Source organism: Lactuca virosa, chromosome 1 (genome assembly GCF_052849685.1).
Source record: "Lactuca virosa cultivar CGN04683 chromosome 1, Lactuca_virosa_CGN04683_v6, whole genome shotgun sequence".
Classification (NCBI taxonomy): Eukaryota; Viridiplantae; Streptophyta; class Magnoliopsida; order Asterales; family Asteraceae; genus Lactuca; species Lactuca virosa.
In genome coordinates, this window is record NC_136426.1 from 248,403,691 (window position 1) to 248,415,034 (window position 11,344).

An 11,344-nucleotide genomic window follows, 5' to 3' on the forward strand; every position below is an offset into this window, starting at 1 on the left:
CTATAATAAAAAGATTCAAAAAAGAAAATACAAAGGATAAATTCAGGGGCAAATTCGTCATTATAAAAAAGTTAAAACTAAATTGGACTAAAATCGCAACAAAATGAAAAGTTTGGACTTCTGGTGCTAGTCCAAACTTTTTTGGACCAAAGTGACAATTTTCAGCTAACCACAGGGACCATTTGTGCAGTTTAGTATAAAAAGCAATTAAAATAATAAAATAAAGAGTAAATTACTGAAATCGTCCCTATGGTTTGGTCAAAATTGCACGTTTGGTCCCTAACTTTTTTTTTTTGCACTCGGATCGTCCCTGTGGTTTGATTTTATTGCGTTTTTCGTCCCTATGGTTTGGTCAAAATTGCACGTTTGGTCCCTAGCTTTATGTATGTAAGGGACGAAAAACGCAACAAAATCAAACCACAGGGACGATCCGAGTGCAAAAAAAAAGTTAGGGACCAAACGTGTAATTTTGACTAAACCATAGGGACCATTTCAGTAATTTACTCAAAGATAGTTACCGCTTCATCCAACCATCCGTTGTGTGTATGCCCAAACAACGCACTCTAAAACTCTCTATCTAATACCAAATTGTACAAACGGTGTTCCACGTTACATGCATGAAAAAAATAATTTTGTAACACAACCTCACTGCCTGCTACATAAGGTTGCAGGCGCAAAACCGAGAAGTCATGAACAACAGCGAATGTTGGAGGAGGAATAGGGGTTGTTGATTTGGCATCAACCTTCTTCTTTGGTCTTCGCTTTTTCTTTGGTGTCGTGTGCAACTAAAACAATATTGAAATGTTTAAATCATTATGTTTCGAATAATTCACATAAAAACGTATAATTAGGATATAGGCTTTTAAATTCAATGAACACCTCGATGTAAGGAGTACACCTATACTTTGATGGATTTCGAAGCCTAGGTCTATCGGGTGTAACTTCATTGCCATAAAAAACCTGATCATCAAAATGATTTACAGTCACTGTAATTATTACATCTTCCTCTAACACCTAAATTAATAAGATATAATCATTAATAAAAAATTTATGAATCTATTAACAAACAATTAATAAAATAAATGTAAGTATAGCAACCTGTTCAGCTTCATTATCATCAAAAGCGAACACATCATCATCGAATTGATTCGTACTCCGCCCGGCTTTGTGTATCCTCTCGTCCAACTACTACATTAAAACATTATAATTATTAACTAAAGGCGCCTTAACATTTAACATTTTAAATCATATTTTTAATATATATAATAACCTTTTCGTCTTTAATATCACCAAAAACATTTTTATTGGCTTTATTTTTATTCATCGCCTCATCATCTAAAACCTACATTTTCAACTATAAAATTTTAACAAAAATTTACAAACTTGTTAACAAATTATATCATAAATGTAGGGTGTCACTAACCTTTTCACCATAATATGTTTGGAATTTTGCAGGTTCCTCAAAAGTAATGTTGTTCCATATGCTTTCATTATCCACTTCTTCTACAAACACCTTAGTAGGTTCTCGGTTCATAAACACATGTTGCTCGAGTGCCTGTAGCTGTTTCAACACCTCCTCTAAGCTTGGTTTCCCACTACATCCACCTCTACCGTGAGAGCGACCACTAGAAGATATACTAGACGAAGATTCGTCTTGTCTCCTAAAATGGTCCCGTATTGGGGATGGAACTGAATTCCGTTCACCATATACATACTCTTGACATGACATATAATAAGAAGACACCATCTCATCATCACTCTGTGACATGCTATGTCTTGGTCGCCGTCCCTCCTAAAACAATTTAACATATTAAAAATGCATATAAAAGTGCAATCATGAATTTTTTTAAAATTAAAATAATATTTAAAAACCTTTGTCATGTCAAAAATCTTGTTCACATCAACCCATTTCAATTTTTTGGTACCACTCCATCGTTTGATCCGAGGTGTGTCTCTGTTTTTTTGTAACGCAAATCCACGAGCACGAACAGTTAGAAGCATCTCATATAGCCATATCTACAATTTTCACAATTATAGTAATAAAAATTAAAATAACTAACATAACAATAACATCTTACAAATAATAATAAATTTGTATACCCTAAATGGCTCCGTAAATCCTGAAACGGAGTATTTAAAAGTTTGGCGACGCTCCGGCAGTGAAAAATATCTATCTATCTTGTTCCACGTATCCTCAAGGTCATCATAGGTAAACTACCACAGATAGCTACCCCAAGCAAAACTGCCAAAAAATAAAAATTAATTATAATATACATTAACATTAATAGTATGAAACTTTCAAACTAGACAAAAAATACCTGTTCCACACATCCAAATTCTCGGCCAAAAAAACCAGTCTTGCGGCACCCGGTCATTTATTTCTTTTCCCAAAAATCCTTCACACAAAATGTATATAAGACACACTCTAACTGCATCATCGTCGGTAGCTTCTAAGAAGAGATGATTTAAAATAAAACTTTTCAAGTCACACATTTTCATCAAACTATTTGTATGGTTCGGAAATAGATGTTCCCACAATAAACATCTTTTTTTACTACTAACTTTTTTTTTCCGAGACTTTTTTCCCAATCATTTTGGGATACACACCAAAATTAAACTGGTTATGAAACAAAACTCTTCCGGGCCATAAACCATTGTCGTATCACCCAGTCTAAAATATAACCGTTTTATGCCATCTGGGGATAAAAACGGCGTTCGACCGTAGCTGATGATGAAACATTTTATGGAATATCAACCCGTTCCCTTGTAATTGAGGGACGTCTAACAAGTAACCAAACACGGTCTGTCTAAAACTTTCGCGTCGTGCACCATGTAGCACCTCCAATACTTCTCAAATGTTGCACCCCGATCCTTTTAGGTTGACAATAGCTTTAACATTTAAATTTCTATAACCATGCTGAAAAACAATAACATATTAGAAAACTAAACAACTATTTTCTTTAAAAATATCCGGATATTAAATGGAATAAATAAACCAACATTCAAATTACAACCATAACAATGCGTAAACCAACATTCAAATTTCTATAATCATGCTGAAAAACAACAACATATTGTAACCATTTTTTCATAGTAACGACAAGTAAACAAACACTAATTTAAAAAACTAAACCGCATGTAGACTAAAAAAATGCAAATGTAATACCACATCAATCAAGAAGAATCATTATCTTATTAAAAAAACTCATTTCACTAAACTTATTAACAAATAATTACCAAATGTACAACCCAATGCACACTTTACACATTGTATACTTGTATATTCATACAACCACTAACCAAATAACATCAAAACTTCAAGGCTATTAATAAATACTACTCTATCTATCAAATACAACACAATTATCCAATAACACACAATATAGTTTGTTTTTTTTTCAAAAACTAATAGAATAAATCTTAAATAAACAAAACCTACACTTGATAAATGTTGATTAAAACACAAAATGAGTTAAGATCTTACCATATTTTCGGGATTGTTGAAGAAATCGTCCATGATAACCACTTGGGTTGTGGTGACTTGGTAAGGCATGTGGAAGATATGGTGGATAACCTATTGACCCATGTTCAAATCCTGACACTACTCAACCCTTGTGACCATGGAGGTTCGCTTGCAGTGACTCCAGGGCATGAGGCAAAGCCTCATGTTGCAGCGGGGGATTAGTCGGTGCGCGAAAGCTGGCCCGGAAACCCTCGTTAGGGAAGTTCCCTTTCCAAAAAAAAATCGTCCATGATGGCTCTAAGGAAATCGCAGAGAAAGAGAGAGATTCTTCAAGAAAGAGAGTGAAAAATGAAGAAAAAAAACATTTTTATACTATTCCATTATGAAATTGCAGATGAACCGAAGGAAATCGCAGATGGACTGTTCCATTTGCGAACGTACAAGTGCCTAAAACACATATGTGCTTTAGACACTTGTACGTTCGCAGATGAAAATGCGAAATCGCAGATGAGCTTAATCCATCAGCGATTTTAAGGGCTATTTTTGTAATTTGGGTTTTTTTTTTTTTTTTTTTTGACTATTTTTCACAAAGTAATTATGGTTTTTAGCTAAATTTATAATTTTCTCTTTTATATCATTTGTGCTTTTATAAACGTCACTATCCAAATACTTATTTAACAATAGGTAATAAACTAAAAAAAAAAACTTTTTTTTTTAAAGCGTGACCAAACAGGTTCCAAGTCCACCCAAAACACGCTCTTATTGCATTAGCAGAAGCTTTTTCCTCTGGTGAATGGAATCATTTGTTGGGTGCTCACTTTCATATTCAGATCGCTTCACCCTCCTGATTCTCCGGCCAATCCTCGCCGTCTCTTTTGTACTTTCGTTGCTTGTTTTGGGTTGGTTTTTGGCCTGGAAACTGCTACTGGTTCACGTCCCTTTGGTCCAGGAGATTTTTGGTCTTAAGAAGAAACCTTCGCTTCCCAAACCCTCAAACCGCCACCGATTCACACGTTTCTACAATACACTTACACCCAATCACAACGATAACTCCAACTTATCTGGTAAATCCCTAATTCTTGGTCATCCTTTTCATCTTTTCTTCACTATAATTAACCTAATTCATCAATTTGCTTTCTTCTTCTTGTAATCGTTAGATTAATTGTTCATATAACTTGGCATAGTCTACAAATTGTACGCTTGATAGTAGTAGTTTTTAGGGAATCGTTGCAGATGGTCATGTTTAGGACACCGTTGCTTTCTAGGGTTAAATACGTTTCATCTGTTCCCAGTTTATGCAAGCAAGAAAGTCGCTTTTGTATGAAATATCTAGCGACAAATGAAACCAAAAGATACAATATTGTGCCACCTACTTGCTTAACCATCTGACATATGGTTGCACTTATTGCATAGATTGGTTGAAAGAATGAAACCTTATTGCATAAATTGGTAAAAAAAAATGAAAGACTGTTCCATAGTTTGTAAAAAACTGAATCTTTGTGGTATAAGTTGGTGAAAAAGTGATACATTGTTGCATAAATAAGCATTTAATCAAATACTATTGTGTTGCATATTTCCTCTAAAAAACTATTTTGTCGCTTAAAGTGGAAAATAAGAGAAAAGTTGTTGAATAAATGTGCATTCAACCCCTTTTGTTACTGATATGTTTTGTACTATTTTTTAATTGGAATTCTCATTTTGAGCCTTGAACTAACCAAAATTGTAATTTCTAAGAAACCTAGGGTTCAAAGCTCATTGAGTTTGCACAGGTTAACATATTTTTCTGCTGTATCACTGTTCATGTGGGATATCTTGCTTACATGGCAGAAATATTCAAAAAATTTCCTCTTCTATAAAATACTTTCAGGCTTATTCTTTAGGAGAATTTCATATATGCCCTAAAGTAATAAGCAAAATATCATATTTGCCAAACCTTATATCTAAATATCATATATACCGCAAATAAACTTCCAAAATATCATATTTGCCCAAATTCTTTTTTTTAAACATTTTTTGTTTATAAAATCATTTCATTATTAAAAATACTTAGATTGACCATAATACCCTTTTAAAATTGCAAGAGTACTTTGTATCTCATTCCACAAGCCTTTGCTGGATTATTTCTTCACAACATGGGTATTAGGGTTCATGAAGTTTATCACTAGTTTGATTCTTTCACTTGTATACTGAATTCTTAGTTATTAATTGCTAATAAGTTTGATTTGTTAATGGAGCCTATGCAAATCAAGAAAACAATTAAAAAAATCCAAATAAATAACCAGAGTTTGCTACAAACAAACTACTGTTAAAGTGAAGAGTCTATTGATTTCAACTAGTTTCAATGATGAACTGAACCCTACTACCCATGTTGTGAAGAAAGAAATGATCCAATAAAGGTTTGTGAAATGAGATACAAAGTACTCTTGCTATTTTGAAAGGGTATTATGGTCAATCTAAGTTTTTTTAATGATGAATAAAATTGATTAAATAAATGTTTAAAAAAAGGATTTTGGCAAGTATGATATTTTGGAAGTTTATTTATGATGTATATAATTATCTGATACATAAGTATTAGGTAGAGCAAATATGATATTTTTTGCTTATTATTCATTTTCCATCACAAACAAGTAAATGAAAGTACATTGCTGTTTCTTCATTTAAAGTATGTTTTTAACACAATTGTTTTCTTGTTTAATTCAGGTTGATTCTGAGGAAGCTCGTGTTGAAGGACTTAATTTGTGTCTGGAACGCTTTTTTTAAAAAAAGAAAAAAAAGAAAAAGAAAAATGGCATTAAGACGTTTTTTTGGTTTTTCTGATGGTGAGCTAATGAGATCTGATTCGAAACCTTGTTCAAGATTGATGAGACATACTGCTGGTGTTTTTAGTGTTGGGGGAGCCTTAGGCTTTTGGATCCTATGTCGTCTGCATTACGGTTTGTCCTATATATATATATATATATATATATATATATATATATATATATATATATATATATATATATATTACTGTTTATCTCTCTCTGCAAATATTTAAGCCTAAGGCTGTGTTTGGCGCGCCACAGCTAGCTGATAAGCTAGTTTATTTTTCGAGCTTTTTTAAATTGTCATGTTTCGCTAGCCAAAAAGTAGCTGATAAGCTAGCTTTTTAAAAAGCTACTTTGAGTAGCTTTTTAAAAATTTCCCAAATATACCCTTCATTAATTACAAAAAACGTATTCTTCTAAATGTCATTTTATATCTTTCAGCTAGCTTATTAGCTAGTTTTTACCAAACGTTATCTTTTGTCAGCTAGTTTTTCAGTTATCAACTAGCTTTTCAGCCAGTCTGCCAAAAATAGCCTAAATTCCATGAAAACCACTATAGTTTTTATGGAATATTATACTTTTTCACCATTAAGTCGTGACTTTTTGCATAAAAAGTAGGTTGTTAATTCTTGCATTGTGTTTGTTACAGGTCCAAGAGTGAATGTTCCAAGAAGTCTGAGGTGGGCAAGTACTGGAGCGGTTACAGTAAGTGCGGGGACCGCTTTATTGGTTCGCCTTTTTAGTCCAGAATGTGAACCCCAAAACATTGAGGCATATGACAAGAAAAAAAAATGACTTAATGCCCTGTTCATTTCCCATTAAGTCATCATGTCTCTTATCTGTTTTTTTTTTTTTTTTTTTTTTTCACAATATTAACTACAAAATGTTGATGGGATTGATTTTGTAAGAAATTTAAAGTTTGGATTTCTTTGTGTTATTCTTATCTGTGTTATTGTTTTTTTTACTGATAATAACTCTCTACTTCATTTTTTACCCATAATAGCAACGTATATTTGTGTGATTGTAAGTACGTTGCTATTTTGTGTGAAAGAAATGTAAGTATGGTAATATTATGGGTTATATATTGTTATTATTGTTGAAAGAATGCAAGCATATGTTGATATTACGAGTATTAGAGTGTAAGTGTATTGCTAATTGATATCCGTGTAACATATCAAGTACATTGCTTGTAATCAGTAAAACATTAAAACTTCTCTCAAACATAAAGTTAATGCTCCAATTCAGTCAGCTTTTCAAAGATGTGTTATGACAAAAGTAAATAAGTAATATCGACAGACCATTAAAACATCTATATATCAATGCAATCTTATAATTGAGGCTTTAATATTGTTCAAGATAATACCGTATTAATTTTATTTTATTTATTCATTAACTTAATGATGAGCATTTGAATTACCAGACCAGACCAATTTGGCAGAAACTGGTGGACCTTAGACCAGACTGGTTGAGACAGGTTTGGGGTTGGGTTGAGGCAGGTCTGTGTTTTCCGGTTCTTGTACCTGTTGGACCGGATTAACTTTAGGTGCATATGATACAATTTGTTGGAGCATACTGAAAGTTAGTTTATCAATTACAATTGCAGGGGTGAGTATTTTGACCGAACGAACTGAACCGGACCGGCTCTTGGATCGGACTTGTTTTGCAGAAATTGATGGACCAGACCTGTTGAGGCTGGTTCCCGGTCCGGTCCAAAGGTCCAAATGCTCACCCCTATTTTAGACATATTAATATAAACCTTTTCAATACTTAATATACTTTTTATATAATAAAAAAACAAATATATATATATATATATATATATATATATATATATATATATATATATATATATATATATATATATATATATATATATATATATGTGTGGTTAGGTTCATGTAAGACGGCCTAATTTTGTGAGACCGTGAGACGCAATCCTAGCCACTCATTTAGTAGATAAAACAAAAACATTTTTAAAATGCAAAATAATTGAAAATTTTCGAAATTTTTTTTTCCAATATTATTTTCAAAATATATATTTTCCAAAAAAAAATTAAAAAAAAATACATTTTTTTACATATTCTAGTAGAATATTAGAATATTCTACATATCTGACAAATCTAGTAGAATATTCTAACATTCTAAAAATCACATTAGAATATGTAGAGTGTAATATTCTATTCTATTAGAATATTTCACGTATTTTAAAAAAAACGGTAATTTATTTATTTATTTTTTATTTTTTTTATTTTTTTAAGGTAAGTAAAGTTCCGAACATAATAATTAAAAAAAGAATTTTTGAATTTTTCCTTTTATTTTGCATTTTAAAATTACTTTTAGATTTGGTCTCACGGTCTCACAAAATTAGCATGGTCTCAAATGAACCTGAACATATATATATATATATATATATATATATATATATATATATATATATTTTAATAAATGAATAGTTTTAATCTCCTTTTCCCAAGTGTCACCATAATAAAACTCTTCATTAATATTATGTCATGTGTCATGTAGATATATTAGGTAACTCATTTTAAATTTCAAATTTCAAAATTCAAATTTACATTTTCTAATTATATGTTAAATTTGAAGTTATAATAACTTTAAAATTTTGATATATCTTTTAATTAATAATTTATTTAAAATAATTTATTTTAAATATTTGATTAATAATTATAATTTTTATTATAAAAGTTTAATTAATTTTATAACCGTGGTTCCCACGGATTATAAAACTCGACTTTTTTGGATCGGTGGTCCTTATGAGCTGGTTTGCTTGTAGTTTTAGTCCATTGGAAAATCGAAAAGACTAAAATACCCTTGAGGTATTTCTTTTTCATTTTCTTTCATTTTTTTAATTCAAAAAACTACGAAAACTCTCTCTCTCTCAATGTTTGATATTGGGTGCCTCGTTCCAGAAACACAACACAGTACTCCAGTGACCATTCCATCACCGACCATTGATTTCCCCGTTCCAAAAACACCACATGTTCCCTCCCTTCATTCTATAAATGCCACGCACAACCCCCCTTTCCCTCTTTCTGTCATCTCCAACCAATGCAACCCTTTAGCACCGACGATCTTAAACCCAATGAGGCTCCATCGTCTCCAACTTTTTAATTTGACAAAGTTTCGGCAGTTTGAGACGAGATGAGAGGAGACGAGAGTTCTTTGCAATCCTTAACCAAATGCACAATTATAGAATCAAACAAACTAAGAATCGGTTGATTTCAATCACAATTAAACAAATCCAATAGTCAAACAACCCAAGAATCCAACAACGTCAAACAAAGCTAAGAACTAAAGAAGCGAGCCAATAATGAAACACAATTAAACAAAGACTAGAGTCAAATTTATTGGAGGATCTATCGATTTTAATACCTAGAAACAGACAAACACAATTAAGCAAACCAAGAATAAAACACAGTCAAGCAAAACCAATAGTCAAACAAGCCAATAGTTTCAAAAAATTCCATATCAAAATCAATCATTCCAGAATTCGATTGCTTAAAAAAAACAAATCGAACCCAGAGCACCAAAACAGGGGTCGATTTTAGAAATCAATTTAGATTTTAGAATGGTTTGATTTTTCAAGTTGTAGATCAAAAATTGATCCACCTTTCCGATTTTCCCCTATCTTTGATAATCGCCATTAATTCCTTCATAATAGTTGTTGCAGCTTTCTTCGAGCTATAAAATCATGTTCCTGGGAAGTATATTGGTAGCTCGATGATGCATTTTAAGAACATGTTCAAAATATAACCGAGTTTTGCAATATGATTTGGGTCCTCAAGGCGCAGAAAAAAATGACAGGCGACCTCAAAGCTGACCTGATGTCTATATTCAGAAAAAAGAAGACGAAATAGGAGAGAAACCTATAATTGATTCAGATGGAGACACCAGGTGGGTGTCGGTTGATTGTGAAAAAAATATGGAGACTGTCGATCGATTTTGAGAAGAATAGAGGATGTGATTCATAGTGTATGTGGTATAATGAGATGCATAACGGATTTGGGGATTTAGGGGTTTAAGGGTCGTTTGTTGAGAGAGAGAGAGAGAGAGAGAGATTTCTTAAATTTTTAATTATAAAAATAGATAAAAGAAAATAACGAAAAATGAAAAAGAAATACCTCAAGGTATTTTAGTCTTTTCAGTTTTCCGATGGACCAAAACTACAGGTAAACCAGTTCATAAGGACTACTGATCCAAAAAAATCGAGATTTGGACTAAAACCTAAAAAAATGCGTACCACAGGGACCATTTTTTGCAATTTTGTCATATATATATATATATATATATATATATATATATATATATATATATATATATATATATATATATATATATATATATATATATAGGGTTAGTTCATGTGAGACAGTCTATTTTTGTGAGACCGTGAGACGCAATCCTAGCCACTCATTTAGTAGATAAAAAAAACATTTTTAAATTGCAAAATAATTGAAAATTTTCAAAAAAAAAAATTTCAAATATTATTTTCGGAATTTATATTTTCCAAAAAAAATAAAAAAATACCAAAAAAAATAAAAAAATATATACATATTCTAGTAGAATATTAGAATATTCTACATATCTAACAAATCTAGTACAATATTCTAACATTCTGTGACATCCTCAAATTTCTCGGCCAGAAAAGAGCGATTTAGTTTATGCTTTTAAAATAAAATCAGAGTAATCTTTTTAAAAGATGTTGTGGAATTTGTCCCCAAAACAAAACATGCTAAAAATTTATCAAAACATTTCTTTAAGAAATATATATATTTTCATTATATATCAAAACCTCGGGATGTCATGTTCCAATACATACCAAAAGAATAAACAGTACATTATAAGCCTTACAACATATATTTACGTCTACTGGCCTATAATCTAAAAAATCCCTCATCATCATCCAACTATGCTCTGGGTCCACTACCTGTAATATAAAAAGCTGAGTGGGTCAGGCTTGGGAGCCTGGTGAGCATATAGGGTTTTCAACCCACAAATAATAATAAATTTATTAAATTCATCAACCAAAAATAAATTTATTAATTTCATCAACCAACAA

The 11,344-nt window shown here is 31.5% G+C and overlaps 2 protein-coding genes across 2 annotated transcripts; both read left to right on the forward strand.

Annotated features, from left to right (window-relative positions):
- The first annotated feature begins 4,187 nt into the window (after positions 1–4,187).
- Positions 4,188–6,302, forward strand: LOC145165858 (uncharacterized). The gene is made up of 2 exons (XM_079084770.1): positions 4,188–4,527; positions 6,164–6,302. Exons 1-2 carry the CDS (start codon positions 4,257–4,259, stop codon positions 6,166–6,168), a joined length of 276 nt encoding a protein of 91 aa, XP_078940896.1. The 5' UTR covers positions 4,188–4,256; the 3' UTR covers positions 6,169–6,302.
- LOC145165850 (40S ribosomal protein) lies at positions 6,249–7,204 on the forward strand. Its single transcript, XM_079084760.1, has 2 exons — positions 6,249–6,396; positions 6,917–7,204. The coding sequence occupies exons 1-2, from the start codon at positions 6,249–6,251 to the stop codon at positions 7,060–7,062; spliced, it is 294 nt and encodes a 97-aa protein (XP_078940886.1). The 3' UTR covers positions 7,063–7,204.
- Positions 7,205–11,344: the final 4,140 nt, after the last annotated feature.

Coding starts and splice junctions, on each gene's coding strand:
- LOC145165858 (XM_079084770.1), top strand. CDS start 4,257: ATGGAATCATTTGTTGGGTGCTCACTTTCATATTCAGATCGCTTCACC.
- LOC145165850 (XM_079084760.1), top strand. CDS start 6,249: ATGGCATTAAGACGTTTTTTTGGTTTTTCTGATGGTGAGCTAATGAGA. Junction 6,397..6,916: donor CCTATGTCGTCTGCATTACG/GTTTGTCCTATA, acceptor TGTTTGTTACAG/GTCCAAGAGTGAATGTTCCA.